Source organism: Microtus oregoni, unplaced genomic scaffold (assembly GCF_018167655.1).
Source record: "Microtus oregoni isolate MIOR12 unplaced genomic scaffold, Mior012 000003F_ref0000135, whole genome shotgun sequence".
Lineage (NCBI taxonomy): Eukaryota > Metazoa > Chordata > Mammalia > Rodentia > Cricetidae > Microtus > Microtus oregoni.
This window is the reverse complement of record NW_024543062.1, coordinates 57,564,659-57,589,427: the sequence shown is the minus strand read 5'-3', so window position 1 is coordinate 57,589,427 and position 24,769 is coordinate 57,564,659. Positions and strand designations below refer to the sequence as shown.

At 46.1% G+C, this 24,769-nt stretch overlaps 1 protein-coding gene across 1 annotated transcript in view; it reads left to right on the top strand.

The window, feature by feature from the left end:
* Tmem163 (transmembrane protein 163) overlaps positions 1 to 24,769 on the top strand; it is a 184,765-nt gene that overhangs the window by 136,195 nt on the left and 23,801 nt on the right. Inside the window, exon 5 of the mRNA XM_041648202.1 lies at positions 20,793 to 20,889. Within this exon, the coding sequence (XP_041504136.1) occupies positions 20,793 to 20,889 (97 nt within the window). The remainder of the gene's footprint in view (positions 1 to 20,792; positions 20,890 to 24,769) is intronic.

Genomic DNA, 24,769 nt, shown 5'->3' with positions numbered 1-24,769 from the left:
GTGAAGTGCCCTGGTTATAATTAATGCTGTGAGCTCAGCTGGCTTGCTAGCCAAGAAAACTAAGGTGACTGTGAATGCAGGAGGCTCCGTATTGATTCTTAAAAGGAGAAAAAGAATATGTCTCATTCATGTCGCCAATTACTGCTGTGGTGCATATGGGAAGAATAACGGCCTTGAAGTGGAGACCCACTTTAAAGCGTTCCCGCACCCATGGCTACCCTTTCCATCCCTCTACCCGTCTCTGTGAATGGCAATCACCACGGGCATTTGGTGCAATGCACTTCCAGCATATTTCCTGCGCAAATCAAGTAGAACAGGCAGATATATGCTGTTTGCACACACGTGTAGCTGGGCGTGAGAATGAAACTTAGACCTTTCTCTACATATTGCCCTGTAACCTGCTTTTCTCCCAACTCAAAGCCAAGAACATTTCCCAAATCTCTTTCTTATATCCCCAATCTGTTCTTTCTAGTGACGTCAGAGTTATTGGCACTATTTAACAGTCTATCGGGAGGTTTGAATTGCTTCAGTTTTTGTTATTTTAAGCAATAACACTTCTTATGACTTGATTATGAATCTTGTGTCTGCGATGTAGGGTTTACTTTTCTTTAATAAGAGACAAGGGCTGGAGAGATAGCTCAGTTGGTAAATCATGCTACCACACAGACATGAGGACCCGAATTCTAGCCTGCAAGCCTCCTTTTAAAAAGCTGGGCGTGGCAGTATGTGCTTGTAATCCCAGCACTGGGGAGGTGACCAGGAAGATCCCTGGAGCTCTCTGGCTACCTAGCCTGGCCTATCTGGTGAGTTCAGGTCAGTGAGAAACCTTGTCTCAGAAAAGCTAAAATTAAACAAAGTGAGGGCTGGTGAGATTGCTCAGTGGTTAGAACAAATGCGATCTTTTAGAGGACCTGAATTCCATTCCCAGCATCCACATTGGGCAGCTCACAGGGCGTTCTTGTGTGGCTCCTGCCCCAAAGGAGTCTAGACCCTCTTCTGGCCTCCACAGGTACATTACACACATGCACATTCCCACACCCAGACGCATGTACATGTAATTACAGTATAAAATCTTAAACAAAAACCAGCTAAGGTATATGATGCCTGAGGAAAGACACCCGCATTGTCCTATGGTGTCCCCATGCACCCACACAAACACATACACATGAACACACCCAGAGACAGTTAGGCCACGAGTTTTAAAATCTTTTAGTGTGTGTCCTAGCCCTGACTGCATTTTGGGTAAGAAAGAAAGCTGTTTGGGCCACAGCATGAAATAGACCTGAGACCCGTCGGTCCCCAGGTCCCCAGGCACAGTGGGTGGTTGTTCACCACCGATCTGCAATCTTGATTTTTCATGGAGTGGCTGCAGGGACTAGAAATGCTGCCAGCCCCAAATGCACGCGGGAATGAGGAGCATATGCAGGAAATGTTAAGCTCACCTAGTTTATATGCACGTGCAGCCTGGCCCACTCCCCAGGCGCTCCTCGCTGCGCGGGCACAGCTGCAGGGAGGATTCGGTTGCTTTGCTTAATGTCATGAGTAACTAAAGCAAGGGACAGGGCCCGCAAACAAAAGACAACACAATGAGCCAGCCATTCTGCTTTTCCAGAGATGCGATTGTCTGCGGCCATGGTGAGCATGGTCAGAATCAAGTACACACTTCCTCTATTATGGGATTAACATCGGCAGATATCACACCCTATTAAAGCAAAGGAGGGTGGCGGAGGAGACTGGACTGGTGAAAGCTGTGTGTGTGTGGGGGGGGGGAGGACTCCGAGGCATACTTCTGTCTGCGTTGTTTTTGCCTTGAAACAGTTCATCAACACCGGCCTGGCTGACGTGTTCACGGGGAACCTCACAGCGTTTGAGGCTTGTCATGCGCTGTCTGGACGTGAGCAGGGGAAGTGGAGAAGGGAGCAGTCTCTTTGTTTATTGTGCACCCCACCATAACTGCAGCGGCTGGAGTTAGCCAAGATGAGCATCTTCTAGCCGCAGACTCTCAAGCACAGAAGCGCAGGGCTTTGGGCATGTCAGATACATAGATCATGATCATTCGGGTTTTAAATGTTTGTGTGTACAGGTGTGTTTATGCCAACGTGTATGTGGAGGTCTTCAGAGGCTAGAAAAGGATGTCAGATGCTCTGGAGCTGGAGTTACAGGCAGGTCTGGGCCACCTGATGTAGGTGCTGGGAACCGAACCCTTGTCCTCTTGAAGGGTAGCAGGAGGCCTTCATTGCTGAGCCATTTCTCTGGCCCCAAGATTGTAGCTTTGTGCTCAACATATATACAGCTAAGCCTTGCTCTGAACCCAGCCAGGCTCACCCCACTTCCTGACTCAGTCTCAGGGTACTCCCTCCTGCAGCTCTCTTCCAGATCAGCTCGGATACTAGAGCAGCACACACGTTTTCAATGGCATTTAAGCAAATGAACTGATGGATTTCAGCAGCTCAGGCTGGCCAGGATGACCTTGACCTTCTATCCTCCTGCTTTCGCCTTTGGAGTGCTGTGCAGTATCGGACCTGGGGTGTAGTGTATGTGGTACTGGGGATGCACCCAGGGCTTCATGCCTGTGAGGTAAGCACTCTGCCAGCTGAGTTACACCCAAGGCTCCTCAACGGGCACTAGCTTGTGGCAAAGTAGGATGGCTACGAGTTGCCTTACTCCCTTCTATACATCACAACTGCTCTGTTAGAAGCTGACAATAAAAATGTTCACTGAAGCTCAGAAGAATCAGAGCCTCACTCGGGACATGCAGAGAGATGGGGGAACACTCTCTTCTTGGATTCTGGGTTTTTTTTGTTTGTTTGTTTGTTTTGACTCTGGACTGATCCACTTCAAAGGAAGCAGCAGGATGGAGAGATAGCTCGGTCATTAAGAGTGCTTGTCGCTATTCCAAAGGACCTGGGTTCAGTTTGCAGCATCCATATCACACAACTTACAATGGCCTTTAACTCCAGTTGCTGAGATCCAGTGCCTTCTTCTGGCTCCAAGGGCACTAAACTTGTGTGTACAAACCACACAAAGCTTTGTGTGTGTGTGTTTGTATGTATGTATGTACATATATACATATATATGTATATATAATTTAAAAAATCATCAAAGGAAATGTATGCTGTGTGAATTTGTATGTATTCATGCTCGTGTGTTGGGGAAATTTATTGTGGGAGAAAGTAAATTTGCACATTAGCGACTTTCCAGACATAATTACTTTGATTTATTCCCCTCCCAACCCTAGAGGGAAGGCCAGGTTATTAGATTTAGTTCCACAGAAGGCATCTGTTAGTGAGTTAATGAAAAAGCCTGAAAGCCGTTATTCAGGCTTCTTTCTTCTTCTGCAGAATGAGAATGGTTTTGGTAGGTTGATTGAAGCAGGCTTTTTTTTTTTTAATTCCTCTGAGATCCATTTGATTCTGGAAGGACAATCATGAGGTGTTTTTATTATTGTTGTTGTTTTGTTTTGTTTTGTTTTTCCTTTGTCAGCTGCCAAAATCTGAGCGTATCCACAGTGGAAGATGGGTGACAGTTGAGGAAACTGAGGCACTCCAGTTGACACTGGACTGGTCCATTTCAAAGGACCATCCCATATCAAAGGACGATACCTGGGGGAGGAGGTGATGATGTGAGGCTCTAATGATGAACCCATTACTTTTCTGTTGGTGTGATAGAATCCTAGCGACCTGAGGACGGAGGTGTTGACTTAGGCTCAGAGTCTGTCGGTGCAGTCAGCTCACTGTGGGAGGACATCATGGTAGCAGTGAGGCAGCTGGTCACATCGGCCTCCCTCCCCAGCCAGGAGAAAGAGGAAGACAAGCCCTGGTGGTCACTCTCTTTCTCCTTCATATTCGGTTCAGAACCCGGCTTATGGAGTGATGTTGTCCGCCCCAGTCTGGTTGGTCTAGACATGTCCTTGCCAGACACTTGTCTTCTAGGTGATCTAGACCCCAGGAAGATGACAGTCAGTGTTACCTACCAAAAACAGGGTCATGGATTCCTAGGGGATCCTGGGAAGAGCTGGGCTGGCTGCTCTGTTGGAAGTGACCTTAATGACCACCCAGTGTCACTTCCCCAACTGCATTTCTGTCAGAGTCTTGGGTAACGACCCTGCAGTCCCCACGTGAGTGCCTCTGTTTCCTTTTCATAGCTCTCCAAAGCCATTTGTAAAAGGTGTGTGTGCTCTAAATGGCATTTCCTAGCTTTCTGGTTAATGTATGTTCACTTTCAAAGTAAAGCATACCACGGTGTGAAAACAAAGGTTACCCTTTATCCTGCCATCTAGTGAAAATAAGGAAGGTAGATTTTTTTATTTCCATCTCTTTTATACATGCCCAGGTTCATAGGCAACAAAACTGGGTCCATGCTATGTGTCTGTTGTATATCCTGCCTCTGTCTCCATGGACTTTTCTAGAGTGGGGATTCTTTGAGAGTTAAAACTCGTGATGGGCTCTAAATGTTGTGTCGTCTGCGTGCAGCATCTTGTCTTTCAGAGAACACTGTGCGGGCTGCTGTCACAGCTCACTTGGTAGGGTGCTTGCCTACACCAAGCCCTGGGTTCGGTTCCCAGCACCACATAAACAGGGCCCTAATCCCAGCACGCAGAAGGTTAAGATAGGAATATCAGTTCATCTTTGATTACACAGTGAGTTTCAGACCAACATAAGTGTGGTGGTTTGAAAGAAAATGGTCCCCAAAGGGAGTGACTCTGTTAGGAGGTGTGGCCTTGTTGGAGGAAGTGTCATTGTGGGGGTGGGCTTTGAGGTTTCTTTTGCTCAAGCTTCCCCCAGTGTGACAGTCAATCGACTTCCTCTTGCCTGCAAGATGTAGGACTGTCAGTTGTTCTAGTGCTCTGTCTGCCTGCACGCTGCCATGCCCCCCGTCATGATGGTGATGGACTGAACCTCTGAAACTGCAAGAGAATCGCCCCAATTAAATGTTTCTTTAAAAGAGTTGCCCTGGTCATTGTGTCTCATCACAGCAATGAAAACCCTAAGCCAATAGGCTACATGAGACCCTGTCTCAAAAGAAACCAAAACCAAAACCACGTGTGCTTTTTTCCTGTTATGCAGCCTCTGAGATCCTTGAACAACTTTTCATCTACTTGGCTATTTTCTCAGAAACAAAATTCCCTCAGATGGACTCTCTGATCAGAATTCTTTTACATAATACTGAACTATCCTCTGAGGAGGTCATGGCCAGCATCAGGTGTTTCACTTAAAGAGGCAAAGGCTATCACTAAAACTAAAATGGCTTTTAAAGATGTGACCCCAGAGACCTCAGCCCAAGTTGATTGCTTGACTAATCCAGATTTTCTGCAGCGTTTATGGAGCTGGAGTTTATTCACCCAGCTGCACTGTTATACTCCCTTCTGTGTAGAATTGTTACAGTGGGGCCAGAGTATTGCGACGGCTCACTGGGTAAGAGGGCTTATTGTGTAAGCTTGAGGACACGAGTTTGAATCCCCGACATCTCTGAAAAAGGCTGGGCTTGGCCACATGTGCCTATAACTCCAGCACTGGGAGGCAGAGAAGCTGAAATAAAATAGCAAGATTCTGGGTCAGTGCAAGACTCTTTTTCAAGGCAGAGAGCAATTGAGAAAGACACCTGATGTCCTAGTCTGCCCTCTGCATGTGAACACGGGAGTGCACAAGCATGCACGTCTGCACACTTATGTGGATGTATCCTCCCATAACACACACACACACACACACACACACACACACACACACACGAGACACTTGTGGAATGCATTCATGAGATAAAATAGAGAACTCTAGACCATGTCCTGACTACTAGCTTGGGAGAGCCATGGAAAAAGAAAACGAAATGCTACCAACCGCATTTGTTCCTGGTGAGCCTGGGTGAGATTCTTCTTGTTTTGAATATGTGTCACTTGAAAAGAAGCCATCCACGCATCTGAAGCAAGCTTTTTCACAGAGCCTCGTCTCCAGGGTCCACTCAGGAATCTCAAGATGCATTTCTAGAATATTCTCCTGCTCTTTCAAGCAGCTGGTGGGTCTCTACATTAACTTGAATTAGTTAGTAGTTCAGTGTTTGGGAATCGAGCTGTGGTTAAAGTGGCAGGTGCTTCAGTTCAACGTTCTCTTACAGCATGTGTGCACATGTGTGCATGCATGTGTGCGCGTATTCGTGTGTGTGCATGCGTGTGTGTGCGTACGCACTTGTGTGCATGCATATGGTGTGCACATGTGTGCAGGCATGTGTGTGTGTGTTCTGTGTTGCTGTAATAAGTATCCTGACAAAGAGCAACTTAGGGGAGAAAGGCTTTATTTTAGTTCATACTCCCAGGTTACGGTCTGTCATTGTAGGGAAGTCACAGGGACAGGAGCTTGAAGCAGCTAGTCACCTTGCATCCGCAATCAAAGCAGAGAGAAATGGATGTGTGCATGACAACTGTTCAGCTAGCTGTTCTTGTTCTTACACAGTCCAGGCCCAAAGCCTGGCCAATGGTGCCATTGACTTTCAGTCTTGATCTTCCCTAAGGCAGCCTGCAGCAGACATGCTCAGAGGCTGGCCTGGTCTAGACGATCCCTTCTGGAGTTCTCTGTCTGGGTGACTCTAGGTTGGGTCAAGTTGACAGTGGGAACCAGCCAGCAGTGCGTGGTGGGAACACTTGCTCATCTTTAAACTGATCTATCCCAGACTTTACAGAGGGCCACCAACGCCTGTCATCTTAAGCATATGAAACTGCCTTGGGAGATGCTGCTTGTTAGAGGAGATGCTGAGGTTAGAAACCTGCCACCAGGTCTGGTGGGAAGTCTCAGAAGTGGTTGATACTTAATTAATTAATAGTAGTTGCCTTTCATGAAGCAGAAAGATGTTCAGGAACTGAAAAAGACTGAGAAGCTCAGAGATGGATCTGATAGGACATCATATAGCTCAATATATACACATGAACATGAACATTTATGCACATATACACATATTCATGTACACATAAGAATATTCATACCTATATGAACATACCTATAAACACAATTGCCATACATGTACAAGCACACATATACGCACATTAACACATAAGAACACACATGACTGTATACACATATATTCACATACACATGTATGTATATTCATATACACAAATATACCCACACACAAACATATACATGCACATATACATACAAACAATTCATGCACTCACACAAATATATCCATATATACATGTATATACATAAACAAATATTACAATATTCCAACATCTGTATACCAATCATACACATATACGCATATGCATACATGTATACACGTATACATATAAATAGATATTCCTAGGAGGTGCAGTGATGGTGTGGCTCGTGTGAGGCTATGGGTTTAGTTCCCAAGCACTGCAAAACAACAACACTACCAACAACAACAAAACAGCAAAACGAATTCCAGAAACCTGGAAATGGCCCGTCCCCCACTGTCTGTCAGCCCCGGACCATTACAATTGTGAGTACCATGTCCCAGCCTTTTTCTGTTGAGGACAGTTTTTGGCATGTGACCTTTTAACAAGCTGAAGGGTAATTCCCTAATTGATGTTTGGTGACGTTCACACACACTCGGCCCCGCCTCCTCACCCAGCTACAAGCCATTAAATCAGCAATGGTTGTAAATTGCGTATCTCTTGCACTGTTTTGGATCAGGAGCTCCCACACACACAAAGCGTGTTAATGGTTAATAAAAGCACTGTGTACACAGACGTCAGTCTTAAACACAAGACCCTCATTCTGTCATTCGCTTAACTACCCTTGGCTTTAATAGGGCAGATTGAATGCGGAGCTGTGATTACCTAGCGCCTCATTAAACAAGCACTGTGAGGGGTGGGGTCCACCCTCCCCATCTGTCAGAACACCATCAGGCTGGTCCTTAGGAAGGGACAGGCCTGGAGGGCCGCTGCAAGACACCCACGTTTTCCTTTCTTTCAATGTGCATGGGATTTGATCTTTCCCCTCTTGTTTTAAAAAAGCAAATAGCATAGTAATTTAGAATTAGTGGGCAGACCAATTAGAGCAAAATGGAACAGTTGAGATGAGCTTTGGATGAGTTGATAGAATAATTATGGGGTAGTTATAAGAGCTTTGGCTTTTTATTGCACCCTGAATCATTTGGCTCCTGGGGCTGGCAGCGTGACCATACAGGGCTGTGTATTTTGTTGGCAAAACAAAGAATGAAGGACAATGAGTGTCAGATGTGTAACCCCAACACAGCACAGGCACAGTGGGCTCCATGCATGTGCCCTGGTTGTGAGATTTTTGCGTAGGGGTGAAGATCATCCCACGCACACACAAGGTCCCCAACTATTGGAAACTTGGTTGATGTTAGCACCCAAAGTATTTATAATAATTGTTGTTATTGCTGTCATTACGTCTTATTATGACCATTTTTATAATTTTCAACAAACCTGCATAGCTTCTTCTCCTTTTAGGAGCTTCAGGAACAAAGGAAGGAGTGTGTGTGTGTGTGTGTGTGTGTGTGTGTGCGCGCGCATGCGTGCGTGTAGTCACGCGCATGTGCCCATGAAGCTGTGTGTGTCTAAAGAGGTACGATGTCAGCTCAGGTGTGGCTCCTCAGGAGCTGTCCACCTTCGTGTTTGAGTCAGGGTCTCTCGCTGGCCTCGAGCTGACTGACTCAGCCAGGCTAGCAGGCCAGCAAGCCCCAGCATCCTCGAGTCTCCCTCTTCCAGCGCTACGATTTCCAGCAGGCACTGCCACACCTGGGTTTTTAATGTGGGTTCTGAGGCTCGACCTCAGGTCTTCCTCATACTCCAGAAGCAAGCGCTCTGTGAACGGAGCCATCTCCTGGCTCATTACTGTCCTTTAAACTCTGTATCATCAATCGATCCTGTGCTGGAGACCCTCTGTGTGGGAATTCCCTTATCACAGTCAAATTGCTGACCTTAGTCCACACATGATGGAACTGGGCGAAGAGGGGTTGCCTAACTTTTCGGAGGCCAAGTGACTGGCAACCTCTGGTGCTGTAATCCAGCCTGGCACTCTGTTTCCTGAGCCTGGGCTCTCGGCGGCCCCCGCCTGGTTTTACAGCAAGGAAGCCGCTCACTGGAGAGTAAGATTCCTCCACACTTAGACATTGCATCATTGTGATAGATTTTACTGAAATTAGGGGGAAGGATTCTGTCATAGAAACATCCACAACTTTAAAGTTTAATCAATGAATCCTTTGGTGGGGGGATGCTGATTCTGTGTTTCGGTACTGTATGACTATATCACATATGTATATGTGTGTGGTGGTGGTGGTGGTGGTGGTGGTGGTGGTGGTGGTGTAGGGGTATGTACAAACGACTGCCGTTAGTCATAGATGCATTGAATCCCCTGGAAATAGAATTACAGGTGGCTGTGAGCTGTGTGACATGGATGTTGGGAATGGAAGACTCACTCTTAAACACTGAGGCATCTCTCCAGCCCACATCTCTTTTGAGACATGATCTCTCACTGGGCAGGAGCTCATTGATTCAGCTAGTGTGTCTGAGTAGCAAGCCCCAGGGATCCCAGTATTACATCTTCCATACGAGGATCACAGGTATGTGTCCCATATCTGACTTTGATATGGGTGCCAGGGCTTGAACTCATGGCCTCAGACTTGAGCAGCCTGTATCTTGCTAACTGAGCCATCTCCTCAGCCCCAGAACTGCCCTTCTAAAGGGAACCTTAGCATTTTGTGACTCTAATAATGTATTTCAATGTAACTTTAAATTCCAGAGTTTTTAGGAAGTGAACCCATGACGTCAAGGCTTTTGTATTATTCTTTAACACACTTGTCTCCAGGTTATAATGTTGTAAAGTTCCAGAGTATTGGTGTAATGAATAACTTAAAATAATTCTGCATAGACATCCAGCTTCCCATGGAGGAGGGAGGAAAACTCCACTGGTAAAGTGCTTGTCTTGCAGACATAAGGACTCCAGAGTTCAATCTCCAGATATAAAAAGCCTGTTGCGGTATTGAGTGCTTGTAATTCCAGCACTGAGGAGGCAGGGACAAAGGGCCTTCCTGAGCCTCTTGGGCCACTCAGCCTAGCCTACTTGGTATTCTCCAGGCCAGTGAGAGACCCTGTATAAAAAAACCTGATTAATAGAATAATATTTGAGGTTTCTTTGACCTCTATGCACACACACACACACACACACACACACACACCACCCCAAACCAAATACCCAATGTAAGGAATGCATAATTCTTCTTCTTCTTCTTCTTCTTCTTCTTCTTCTTCTCCTTCTCCTTCTCCTTCTCCTTCTCCTTCCTCTTCCTCTTCTTCTTCTTTTTTCTCCTCCTCCTCCTCCTCCACCTCCTCCTCCTTCTTCTTCCTCTTCTCCTCCTTCTCCTTTTCCTTCTCCTCCTCCTTTCTCCTTCTCTTCCTCTTCCTTTTTTTATTTTTGTTTTCTCAAGCCAGGGTTTCTCTGTGTAGCTATGGAGCCTGTCCTGGAACTCACTTTGTAGACCAGGCTGGCTTTGAACTTAGAGATATCCACCTGCCTCTGCCTCCTCAGTGCTGGGATTAAAAGTGTACACCACCACTGCCCAGTACAATGTTTCTTCTTAGATGTTCTGTTTATTATCTTTTTTTTTCCTGTCCTTCTGGGAACCATGGGCTCTTCTTCAAGAGGAGAGTATGTAGGTCACAGAGAAGGTGCAGAAATAAACAAGAGCTGGCCACAAGCCTGATGCACCTGACCCCCAGTCAACAGCTCTCTTGTAAGTTACCTACAGTTTGTGGATGGCTTATTGGGAAACCCATATTTTTCCCTAGCTTGTCAGTGAGTAAATAAAACCTGCTGTTCAGCTCTTGCATTCTGGTTGTCCAAACAAATCTGTACCTCAGACCTGTTGACTTAAAATAAGAAGTGTTAATGAGCCAGAAATCCCATTGCCATATCCAAACTAGAACCTCAGCTTCAGGATTTTTGAGCGTAAAGTCAAAGCTGCTCATTTTGAGCATGAGGGGAGCCATAGTTTTCCATGCATCCTCAGTGTTAATGACATGGATAGGTCTGGAACCCAGGACTCTTGATTCTTGCCCAACTTTAGCAATACTGCCACACATGGTAGGAAAAAATGTGTGCACAACTCTACATGAAAGAATGTGTGTGTGTGTGTGTGTGTGTGTGTGTGTGTATGTGTGTGTTTGGGTCTGGGATGATGGCTCAGTTCTTAAAGATTTGCCTTGCGGACACAACAAACTGAGTTTGATCCCAAGAACCCACATGAGAAGCCAGGCAAGGTAACCCAGCACCTGGGACTGGCTGATCACCGCATAACCTCACAGTAATAAGTTTAAGAACCTCGTTATCCAAAATGGGTTAGACCTGAGGAATGACACTCAATTTTTCCCCTGGTCTCCACATGGACAGACAGACAGACAGACATGGTGTGTGTTTGTTTAGGTTAGCAGATGATCTAGACAAAGAATATCCTTTATGCACAAGCCTCATGTTTGTACTTCAATTGTAACTGGCTTTCCAAGTCTCTGCAGGCTGCAGTCGTTCGTAATTCTTGGGTTCACACTAAAGCTCATCTCAAGTCCTCCAGTCACTGTGATGTCATGAAGATATGTCCCTGGTGGCACAATGGAAAGACATCACGTGTTTTCTGTATCTAAGTGCCACAAAGCTTTAGCCCCAGGAGATTTGTCCCCAGAGGACATGGCTTTAAGATAGATTCAAAGAGGACCAGTGAGGACAGGCAAGGACAGATGGCAAGATTAGATAAGTAATGTCACCTTGAGTGTTTGATATATGCGTAATCTCATCTCAACAACATTGAATGAGCCAGAGTCCTCTAGAGGAACAGAACTAATAGAATGAACATGTATTAAAGGGGATTTACTAGATGGGCCTACTTGATACAGTATGGAAGTCCGACAATGCTGTCTCACACAATACCAGGAGGGAAGTGTTCTTTTTCTCGTTCCCATTTTTCTCACAGGTAAACTGAGTCCCAGAAAAACTGAATAGGACTCTCTCGCGCCACAGGTTCTGAGGCTATGGCTTGCCTAACCATTGGTTGAAAATCCCTGGAAGAAAGTGTTCAGATTAACCGCATACAGACCGTTTCCCGTCAGTGTTGCCTAAGCCACGCAGCCCAACTATTTACCCAGCACTGATGGTCTCAGGTGTTGCAGGGAGGGGTGACTTAGGGGCTGGAGAGGCAGCTCGGTGGTTAAGAATGTGCACTGCTCCTGCAGAGGACCAGAGTTCAGTTCTTAGCACCCACATCAAGTGGCTCACCCTGCCTCTATTTAATTCCAGCTCCCGGAGATCTAATGTTCTCTTCTGGCCTCTGCAGCATGAAGACTTGAGTTTGATTTCCCCAGGAGCAATGTAAAAAAAAAAAAAAAAGGGTGTGGTAGCACACATGTGATGCCCAGGGTAGAGGAGGAAGAGACAAGTGGGCTGCATGGACTCAGTGGCCAGCCAGTGTAGACAAATCAGTGAACTTCAGGGCAGTCAGTGTGTAGACAGATCAGTGAACTCCAGTCAGTGTAGACAGATCAGTGAACTCCAGCCAGTGTAGAGAGATCAGTGAACTCCAGTCAGTGTATACAGATCAGTGAACTCCAGCCAGTGTAGACAGGTCAGTGAACTCCAGGTCTGGTGAGAGGTCTTGTCTCAAAAATTAAGTAAGAGAATCATTGAGGAAGACACTGAGATCAAACCCTGGTCTTCACACACAAATGGACACCCATACATACATGCATACAGACACGTTATCACACACAAATGGACACCCATACACACATGCATACAGACACGTTATCACACACAAATGGACACCCATACACACATGCATACAGACACGTTATCACAGACAAATGGACACCCATACACACATGCATACAGACACGTTATCACAGACAAATGGACACCCATACACACATGCATACAGACACGTTATCACACATAATGTTTTAGAATTTAGAAACGTGAGTTTCACCAAGATGGAAGACGGGCAAACGTTAAAGGGAAGGAGCTAGTTGAGTGTGGTGACTCCTGCCTGAAATGCCAGCACTCAGGTGGCTGAGGCTGGTGGGTTGCCTTAAGTTTAAAGCTAGCCCAGACTACACTGTGAGTTCCAGGTCAGCCTGGGATACTGTGTGAGGCTTTGTATAAAACAAACAAATAAACCAAAACAAAATTACTTTATCAACAGAAGGTATTTCCAGAATTTTCTTTCCTTTAGCACAATAGAAGGAAACAAAGCAGACCCTCATAGAATTATTACTCAGTAGTATATTTCTTTCCAGAATTTTCTTCCTGAATTTATATTTATTTTTACATATTTCTTATCTATCATCTGTCTGTCTAGTTTTATATATATATATATATATATATATATATATATATATATATATGTATATATGACTTTATGGCCCACTGTTTTGTTTGGTCTTCTGAGACAGAATTTTGTTATGTTACTCAGGCTGACCTTTGAACTCAGATCTTGCTTCATCCTCCCAAGCACTCCCTATGTTTTTTTTTAACTAATACTTTATTATTTACACTCTGTTTGTCATCTTCAGACATAAATCTTTTGTTTAAGGCATCTTTTTATATTGATCTTATTTACCGGTAATCAGATAACGTGTTCACAGTGTTCAATGATTCCGGCTCACAGCACTTTTATCAGTTTGTGCTAATCATCTCTGCACTGGAACAAGACACTCTCCCAGTCATTTTGAAATGTAGAGTACATGAAGCCATCATTCTGTAGCCCAGACGTCACCTCTGTGTTCCGCACCCAATTGTCTGAGTTCTCCACATTCTCTTTCGCCTCCCCTCTCTCTGGTGACCAAAACTCCACCCAGTTCTGTCAGAACAAACGCAAATTGAGTCCCCCAGCGGCCAAGCGCACTGATGGAACTTGGTCGCTTAAACTCCGCTTTTGTGGAACATTGAAAGTCCTCATGCTTAGATCTAAGGCAGCAGGTTCCTACGAACATTCTCATGTAAGAAGCTTTTTCTGTAGGGATAGAATCCCGGCGGTGACTCAAAGCAAATGAACGATTTAAGCCAATTACTTTAACTGCTATAATCAAGTAGCTTGAGAACATTGGAGAAAGGGTTCCTGCAGTGATGCTGGAGGGTGTGTGTGTGTGTGTGTAGCAAAGCGATTGATTCCACTCACCTAGGCATACAAGGAAGCATAGACACTAAGTGCTGAGCTGGGCGTGTGTGTTTGGGGATGAGTGTGTGGGACATTGTGTGTGTGTGTGTGTGTGTGTGTGTGTGTGTATAGGTCAGAGGTCAGTGTCTTCTTGCATCATCACCTCGTTTTTTTTCTTTTTTCCATTTGTGTGTGTAATGTGATATACGTGTGTATGCATGCATGTTGGAGGCACACATGTGTGCTGTGTGTATTATGTTCAGGAGGAGGCCCTGGGTTGGTGTCAACAATTATCCTCAGCATTCTCTTGAGATATTCATCAAGGCAAGGTCTCTCAGTCAAACCCAAAGCTTCCTGACAGACCCAGGCTTCCTAGTCCAGTTGCTCTGAAATCCCCTGTCTGCCTCCCAAGGTTGGAATTACAGGTGACCACCACAGCCACCCGGCTTTTATGAGAGTTCTGGGGGTCCATACTTAGCTCCTTATACTTGTATGGCTAGCACTAAACTGAGCCGACTCCCCAGCCCTGCACCTTATTTTTTGAGACAGAGTCTCACATTGAAGCTGGAGCAGATTGGCTCAGCTAGACCGGCAGGTCAGTGAGCCCAGGGGTCCACTTGTCTCTGTTTCTCAGCACTGGGAGTAAGTGAGTATCACTGTGATTGGCTTGTTTTAAAACATGGGTTTTGGGGGTCCAGTTCAGGTCCTCGTGCTTTGCAAGACCGGTGGGGTTCTTTCTGAGGAGCACTGAGTGATGAGGTCAAACCAGCTGCAGACTCCTAGCTTCAGCCTGAGTTAGCGTCATAGCCACTCAGAACCAGCAGAGAACACGAGCAAATCTGAAGGATATCCAGTTGGCCTCTGCTGCAAATAACCCTGCCCTGCAACTGGGACAAGTAGCTGAGAGTCAGTGGATGTGAGTGATGGTGCAGTTGTCCACAGGCTTGGTGGACGTTGCCCCTTGCTTGCTTATGATGCCAGTCTGCTCCCTTTTCTCCATCACAAACCAGTTCTAAGCATGGACTGCATGGACCAGCTCCAGGTGCAAAGGTTTGGTCCAGCTACTTAGTAGTCAGCAGACTCATGGGCCTCTGTATTACTGTGGCCGGCATTACAGGTTGATCCCATGCTGTGTCTCCCTCTCCCACGTGCTCTGTGATAGCACTGTCCTGTCCCTCCAGTTATGGAAGGCAGCATCTTAGTCTCCTGCCCCTCCCTCTCAGCAGCCTGTGATGCACCTTGAGGCTACAGAATTCTCTGGAATGTGCTGTGTAGCTCCCAAGGCTCTGCAGCTTCTGACTGAATCTAAGGGAGCACTTGATCTGGGGGAGGTCATCCAGTGTGTGGGAAGCCTGACTTCCTCTGGGAACACAGGTTAATCAATTTGGTTGACAGTTCTCACCCGGCTCAGCCCTCCAGCCATCCCAGTTCTGGGATGAGTCATCTCAAATGGTCTCTGCTGGCTTTCATTTTGGCTTAAAGTCTATAGAAGGAGAGACCAGGGGTACAGCTCGATTGATGGAGTGCTTGCTTAGTGTGCACAGAGCCCTGCGCTACATCGCCAGTGCCATATAAACCAGGAATGGCGGTGCACATCTGTCATCCTGGCGCTTGAGAGGTGGAGGCAGGAAGACCAGAAATTCAAGGTCAGTCTTAGCTACATTTTAAGCTTGAGGCCAGTCTTACAAGAGTATAGGATATAGAGATCAGCCCAGCATGGAGCAGGTGCCATGGTTCAGAGAGAGCATACTAACCACCAGCACTCTCCTCCTCTCTGGGACACCACGGCACAGCATAGGAGGGTACATACATGGCCCATTGCCGTAGAGCCATAGATAAGGCAGGTTAGGCCCGGCTCTGCTCTTGGCAGTCACTACCTTAGAGCGCTCTTGAAAATGCAGATCTAATTGTCTCACTCCATCACAGTCAAAGCTGCGAGGCTCCCCATGGCTTCAGAAGAGAGTTTCTACAGCTCAGCTCGTCACAGAAGGCTCCTCCGTGGTGAGCCTCGCCCGCTTCTCTACCCAGCGTCTCAGCTAGGACCCAGCATGGACTCTTACCTCTGGACATCTGTCATAATCAGAGCTGTGTCCAAGGCTTAAACTCTGTCTGTGTGCTGGGGACTCCCTAAGCATGTCCCCGCCTGGGCAATCTAAGCTCCTGCCCCTAACTGCCCTTCTCAGAACACGGCTCATTTGGTGGGGGTACTGTCATTGCAGGAGAATCTTAGTTACATGGGGATTCAGGGCCAGCTTAGGCTAAATGCGACCATGTCTCAAAATAAAAATACAATGAAATATCTCTACTTGGATGTCTGAGAGACGTCTCTAACTTAGTGTGTCAAAATGGACCTTTTGATACTCCCCTGTCAACACCCACTCTTTCTGAGGTCTCCATCTCAGAGGAGAACAACTCCATTGGCCTATTTTCCAGGCTTCGAAGTCCTGCCTCATTCTTGACTCCCGTTAGCTTTGGACCATACTTAAGAGAACCTGTTCACCGGTGCCTTCAGAGAAGCTCTCGAGTCAGAATCTCCAGACTTACTCCTCAAGTTTTACCATTCTGATCCCAACCTGTTTGGTCCTACCCTCACCTGGCCTGGGTTTTGTAGCAGCCTCGTAGCTGCTCTTCCTGTTTCTGCTTTGCCAGAGAGAGCCCAGTCCTGCTTTAAGACATGCCACTGCCTGTCATTTCCAAGCCCTGGTCCCCTGTGGCTTCCCATCCTAGAGACTCTATACCCTGCATGGCTCAAAGAACTCAAAGGGTCCACTCCCCAATCCCCCAACCCCACCTCTCTCTTTATGCCCTTCATCCCAACTCTGCCCCTTCCCTCTCTTCTCATAGACTGGCTGTATCCCCATCACATCAGGGAGACTTCCACATTAAAGTCCTCTTTTCCTTCTGTCTGGAAGGGTCTTCCCCAAATACCTGTTCCTCTTGTCAGGAGAATGGCTCCTGACACCAAGGAGCGGGGGTGCAGTGTTAACAAGATGAATGAAAGAATTCTGATATCTAGGATACACTTGCTGCTCTTTAAAATTGGAATTGTGTGTGTGTTGTTGTAGGGACCTGTTTGTGTGTGTATGTACACGAGTGTGGTGGGTACACATGTGTATATGTATGTATTGGCGTGGAGACTAGAGGTCAGCATTCAATGTCCCCATCACTTTCGCCTTATTCTTTGAGATAGGGTCTCTCTTTGATGTGCTGGGCTGGCTGGCCAGTGAACCCAGGAATTGATCCAACTTCACCTTCTCGGTGCTGGGATCACAGACTCAGTCTACCCTGCCTGACATTTACGTAGGTGCTCTGTTAGAGCCCGTGGGCCCAAACATAGATAACTATTTTCCCTAACTGGACTGGTACGGAGCCGCAAGGAATAATCAGACACAGCTTACACGGTCATCACGGAAGGGCATCTCAGGCTTCTTCTCTCCTCAAGATCTCTCCGCGTTTATTCTCCAAACAACTTTTATGCTAACACATAACTGAGCGGGAAAATACCTGTCTCCTAGGTAAACAGGTGAATGGAGTTTTTTCACGTCTGCATCTACCTGTCTGCTGTGTATGCTAGCTGTCACGTAGGCTTGAATCAGCGTCTCTATAAGGCATCCTCCAAATTACAAAGAAAGGAGCAACAAACATCCTGACCCTTTGTTAGGCAGAGACAGCCTGTCTTTAGGGCTATGTGACCACCTCAAATGGGGCCTATGACTTCAGAGCCTGGCTGCCACACCATATAGAAATATGGGTCTACAGTGCTCAGGATCTGCACTCAGGTCCTCTAGCTTGCATGGTGGAAACTGCTTTCTCCACTGTGCCACCTCTCCGGCCCCTGTGAGGCCCATAATTGAGCTCCTTTTGATTTGCTCAGAGTCAGCTTGCCCGCCCCTTGGAAGTACTCTGTGTGATTTAAATGTTTCCTTTCTCCACATCTTGAAGAAGGAACTTAGGCTTATGTGTCACATTCTAGTGCTCAGAAGGGTTCTTGGCAAAAGGTGGGCCCGCAGTAAGTAAATACTTCTCAACTGTGGCCTGTCGCTTAATAGGTGGATCAGCTCATATAGTCACAGAGAGCCTGCCGTGAGAGACGGAGAGCCGGCCCCCCTTTCCTGTATGTTTCCAGCAGGCAGTACCTAGGACCAGGGCTGCAACAGATTCCCTCAGTTTCCTTCTAGCACATTCTCAGGTGATGTGGATTCTGACCAAACACACACACACACACATACACACACACTTCCCACGGGAATCTCAATTCAGTTTGAGCCATCGGTTGGGGGTGGCAAGGAAGGGGAAGTGGGTCATTTGCTTTATTGAAGAGGTGGTAGGTTGTTTTCTCTAACTCAGGAAGCCATGTAGGGTTTAGGCAGGAGAGAAAAGGAATGTGTATTCTCTCTGGAACCCTGGCTGCTCAGGGCCCCTTTCCCTCAGCTAGGCCCGCCTGTGCAGAAGTCGGAAATGTGGAGGGATCCAATTCCGCTCTGCCTACCAGACCAGTAGTTCACTTAGTCCTGATGGAGAAGGAGTCACCTTTTCTCTATTTGCTTCTAGCCTAAATCATTGAAGTGTTTGTTCTGGAGACTAAGAGAGGTGGTGGTCATGTGACATGATACCCTGAGCCTTTGTTGAGTGGGCTGGCCTCTGGGAGGTCATTAGTTGAATCAGGTTCTATTTCTTGTAGCGCACACGCGCTTGTGTGTGTGTGTGTGTGGTTTGAACATGTTCCTGTGTGTATATACATGTGTATGTGATTATGTATTTGGAGGCCAGGTGTTGACATCAGATATCTTCCTCAGTTCCTTTCTACTTGGTTTTGTTTGCATTTGTTTTAATGTTTAAATTTTTTTTTAAAAAAAGAATCTATGTGTGTATATGTGTCTGTGTGTATATGCCACATGTATGCAGGCCAAGAGGCCAAGAGAGGATATTGAATTTCCAGCGCTGAAGCTCCAGCTGGCTTTGAACAGCTGGATGTAGGTTCTTAGAGCCAAACTCAGGTACCCTGGAAGGGCAGTAAATGTTCCTTACTGTGGAGCAAGCTCTCCAGCCCCTGCACAAGTTGTTTTTGAACCATGATCTCTCACTGACTCAAGAGCCCACCAGGTCAGCTCGTTGGTTGGCCAGTGTGTCCCAGGAATCAACCTGTCTTTTCTTTTTATGGGTGCTGGAGCTCCACACTCCGGCTTGTGCAGCAGACCACTTACCCATTGCACCTTCTACCCCGCCCTTCAGGCTCTATTTCTAGGTAGAACTCAATGCTTTCCATGACCTTGAGCCTAACCTCCTGAACCTGGTCTCTCTGGCTTTGTCTCCTTGTGTTAATGAAACACACATCACCCTCCCCATTCATAAACTGCAGAAAAACAAACACCTGGATTGAGGAGCCCTCCGGGGGATTTGGGAGCTGATGTGCAGAACTCTGAGTGCCTGAGGAGAAAGCTGCTGTGTAAACACAATGTATTATTAATACAATGTTAAAAAATAGCATTGCAGCCTGAGCTATTCATAGCTGCTTTGGGCTGCAGAAGCAGCAGGGCCCTGACACACAGGCTCTGACACACAGGCCCTAACACAGTTTTGGAAATAAGGGCTATGGTTTTCAAGTCTGCAACACACTGAAAAGAGAAAAATGAGATTTTAGTAAAAAAAAAAAATGAGCAAATTCTTGTGTATAACAGAAGTGTATATACAAGGTAGGTTGCAGTTTGTGAGGTCCAACTTTAACAAAATGGGTGGCAAGCTTCTTTCATTACACTTTAGAGCTACGTTACAATGTGAATAGTTTGAGGGTACAGGGATGAAGGATAGGAGTACCCCTATCCATTAGAAATCCATTAGAAAGCTAACAATGCTACCTCAGACTCCATGGTGAGAAACTCGTAGGGGGTAAACTAGCAATGATTAGTTATTGGTTTGGTTAGCTAACTACTTAGTTGGTCTTATCCACTCAACAGATGCACCCAGGGCATCTGCTATGTGCTTCTGTAGACACTGGGAAATGGAAGATATCAATTATTACCTAAGGGACATATTCTCCTCTCTCTCTCTCTCTCTCTCTCTCTCTCTCTCTCTCTGTCTCTGTCTCTCTCTCTCTCTCTCTCTCTCCCTCCCTCCCTCCCTTCCTCCCTCCCCCTCTCCTCTGTGTGTGTGGTGTGTAGGCCAGAGAGCAATTTGAGGTCTTTCACTGAACCTGGAGCTCACTGGTTTGTTTACATTAACTTTTCAGCAAGCCCCTGGAATCCATTCTAGATAAGGAATTGGCAACATACCAAAGAAATGATTCCATCTAAGTAGATTAGTGAACAATGAGTTTCATTGGGGCTACTTACAGGAGCACAGGTTGACTAAAGGCAGCTGCATCATTGAAAAGCTTGTCCCAGTACGGTGGTAAGTCACAAAAGCTGCCTCCCAGGAGCTCCCTCTACAACCTTCAGGCAGCTCCACTGAAGAAAATCACCTCTTCTCAGCAACTGCTACTGCTTATGTAACATTCAAGAATGGGCCTTGTGAGTCTTGTAAGTTTCAGGAGTTTACTGAGACCTGTGTGTTTTGTTGACTTCCTAAGACTTGTAAGTGTCCTTTACTTTCTGAGGCTTAATGAGCCTCCCTCCAGGGGGAAATGTTTTAATTTAGAGGAAATAACTACACAGCTATCCATGTTCTTTTTCTTACAGAGCCTGTGTCATCTTGGGGGTGATCTTTCTTCTGTCATCTATCTGTATAGTGGTCAAAGCCATCCATGACCTTTCAACAAGGCTGCTCCCTGAAGTGGTAAGGTCCTTCTTTCCTAACTTTCGTCCCTGAAGTTCCCACTTTGATTGTCACACGGGTCTGCTGCAGTGGGTGGGTAAGGGAAGGAAGGCCCTCTTAGGGACCAGAAGAACTCACTCCAGGGACACAAATGACACCGCATAGTGAAGTTCCGGGTCACATGAGACTCCACATATTTGAGCTGGCTCTGCCTTCTGTGTCCTGCTGGCTTTTTGACGAGTTTTAAAGAAAGATGCCTTTCTTTTCCTACAAAAAGAATTGTATAGGTGCAGCTGTGATCCAGCCTGTTGTCTGAATCCAATGATTACTATAATAAGAAGCATTTCTTTTTTATTTTGCACCTCAATGCAGATGTAAATCTATTTCCATAGGTTTCCTAGCATGACTGATGTCTAGCTATATAAACTAGAAAAAACAATTTCTGACAGGGATGTTTCTCACTGTTTTGTCCTCTGATGATTACTTTAACTCTTTCTTCCCCTATTCTCTCTGGATATTTTTGTAGCTTCCTATTGGGTAGCCTTCATAGAAGGCAACTGATTTGGTTACTAGGTGATAAAGATGCTGCTTTTATAATTTTTTACATTTGGGTTCAGGACAATGTAAACAAGAAACATTGGCTTGTCAGATGTGTTTGGATTTCAGCTTGACTACAGCATACCATTTTATATATGTCAGAATGATCAGGGAGACTGCATTAATCTTTTGGATGACATATTGCACCTGTGCTTATGTAATGCTTGTATAACTTTGGAAGTGGGACCTTGTGAGTCTTGTAAATTTCAGGAGCTTCCTGAGACTTGTGAGTTTTGTTGGCTTTCTGTACCTTGTAAGTTTCCTTTACTTCCTGAGTCTTAAGAGCCTTGCTCCAGGAGGGAATGTTTCAATTTGGAGGAAATATTTATATAACTGTCCGTAGTCTGTTTCTTATAGATGCTATGTCATCTTGAGGGTAATTCTCCTCCTCTGTGTGTGTGTGTGCGCGCGCGTGTGTGTGTGTATGTGTGTATGAGAAAGAAACAGAGAGACACATAGAGAGAGACAGAGAAAGGTAGACAGACGGACACACACAGAGTTAATGAAAACTTAAAGGGATATTGTGCTACATTTGGTAGAAGCATCCAGATGGCTGCTGGCGTTGTTTCTTTCCTCTCTTGAAGCCATCTCTTTCATAGTCCATCACAACTGTTCTTTATCAGCAACGTTGCCCTGAACCTGCTCCTGTGATCTCTCAGGAAGGAAAAGCAGAAGCCATACTAGGAAGGGACCTACTTAGGGTACTCAGTCACTTTTAGGGCTGCAGTTAGCTTGCGAAAACACTATGACCGCCTCTATGCTTGGGTCCCTCCCTTCTAAAGACTGAGTTGTCTCCCACCATCTGCCCAGCTGCTGCAGGTCTTAGGCCTGTCTGGCCTCTTCCTCATCAAACTCTATGTCACATGACCCATTTCGCTAGCGTATGAATCTGCTTAGCATAGAAGGCACCAGGGATGATTATGCATGTTACACTTTGGGTAGGTGACACCTGACTTTTCAGAGTCTATGAACACACCCAAGCTTGAAGAACTAGCACTGGGTAGAGCTTTTTAGCCCTGTGCCAGTTGACACAGTCATTCATTAAGATATTAAAGATTAATTTCCAGCAGGCATCATGGCATGGGATGGATGACTTTGCTCACAGGCCTCTATAGAAATACTCCTTGTCTCTCTCTCAATAGCAGAAGCTCTTTTAGTTGGGGCAGTCACCCATTACCCTATGGTGCAGACGGTCTTTGGTGAGGTGAAGAAGCTCAGCGATTTTAATCCTGCCTCACTCCATCAGAGTCTAAAGATCCACCCCGCATCAGGTTTAGAGGGCCACAGGGTTATGTCCAAGATGGGCCCTGTTCTTGGAAGACTGAGGCTGCTGTGGTCTTTTAGCAGTTCTGGGACGAAACTGAAAGTTTATGAATTATATCACTTTAAGGCTATCCTGCACGTGGTTGGTTTTATTTTTAAGTTATTTAGCATCATGAAAAGTTAACAAGGAGTATTTGCTGTTTGCCTGAGCAGCACACAGGGACACTTAACACTACCAGTGCATAGAAAACTGTTTATTTTTAATGCATGAGGGTGGGGTGTGCGTGGAGGTTGGAGGACAAGCACTAGTGTTGTCCTCATAAAGGCTGTCCCTCTCCTTTGAGTAAGGGTCTCTCACTGTCCTAGAGCTCACCAATTTGGTTAAATTGGTTGACTGCTGAGCCCCAGGGATCCACCTGCCTCTGTCTCCCCAACACTGCGATTACAAGTGTGGGGTCTGGGGACTGAACTCACGTCCCCACGCTTGCAAGGAAAGCACTTTACCAACTGCGCCATCTCTCCAGCCCAGTTTCTTCCTTAAATTAGTAACAGATTTCCTCATGTTGCATACACACACACACACACACACACACACACTACTTAGTTTTGCCTGCTATCCCAATACAAGCTCCTCTCCCGTCTTCCTGCACTCCCGACCCTTTTGTACCCTCTCACCCCTTCCATTTTCATATCGTGAGTGTTCTGCTACTCTCCACAGCCTCCTCCCTTAGGGCCTCTTGCTCCTGGCCTCTCGTGACCCCTTCTAGTCTTCTGACACCACACACACTCACTCCCACATCAATATGCATATATAAAAAGGAGAAGCCAGGCTCTGCCTACGAGAAAGAACATGAAGTGTTTGTCTTCCTCTGCCTAGGTTACCTCACTTATTTCCCCGAAGTTCCATCCATCTTCCTGCAAATTTCATGTTTAATGACTAAATAAAATTTTATCATGCACATGGACCACATTTTCATTAGCTCTTCATCTGTTGATGGGCATCTAGGTTGGTTCCATTTCCTGGCTATTGTGAAAAGAGCAGCAATGAACATGGATGAGCCAGTGTCTCTGTAGTAGGAAGTAGAGTCCTTTGGGTACATGCCTCAGATTTTTCAGTCAAGTGTACTTGTTTGTTCTGTACCAGGGAAGTTTCTAGAAGCCAGCCAACAATAATCAGGCTCTCAGTTCCTGCCCTGCTGTGACTCAGGATGAGTGTTAATACAGAGTGTTTCGTGTAAATTAGATTTGTCAACTCAAATGCCCAGGGAAATCAGGCCTGGGCACAAAAAGGAGAAGTTGGCCAGTTTTGCGGTACCCAGAGAGCATGTGCCTGGTTAAAGGGAACTCCTTCGGGGTTTCAGGAGAAAAGAGTAGATACCTCTGCTGGCACAAAACTAGCAGAACTGGGCAGACAGCTCAGTGGACAAGCACAAGGACCTGAGCTGAGTTTCAGCATCACTGAAAAGCCAGATGCACCAGTAAGGCCTGCTTGTCACCTCAGCATTGAGGACAGAAAACAGGAGCACCTTGAGGGAGGGGGCTCTCTGGCTAACTGTATTGGTGAGTTCGGGTTCAGTGAGAGAACCTGACTAGACAAATAAGGTGGAGAGCGAAAGGGAAAGATGCCTGATCTACATGTACATGTATGTGTGGAGTATCTGCACACAAACACATGTGCATATAACAACACACCTGCATACAGGCACATACGTGTAACACACTTTTGCACACATACTCATGTGTCTAACACACAGAGACACATATGTGTAACACACTTGCACAATACTCATGTGTCTAACACACACACCTGAACACAGACACATATGTATAACACACATACACCGGCACACAGCCCCCCCCCCACACACCACAGATGCAGGAACTAATAAGATATCAAAAGCCTGATTTGAGTGAGTGAATAGTTTAACACAGGGCAAGAGAAGCCTCAGCTGCACTCAGCGACTTTGCCACTTCTTGTGGGGCCTGAGCTAAACCAGGCACAGTGCTCTTAAGGGCTCCAAGGTAATGGCCATCCCTCCCA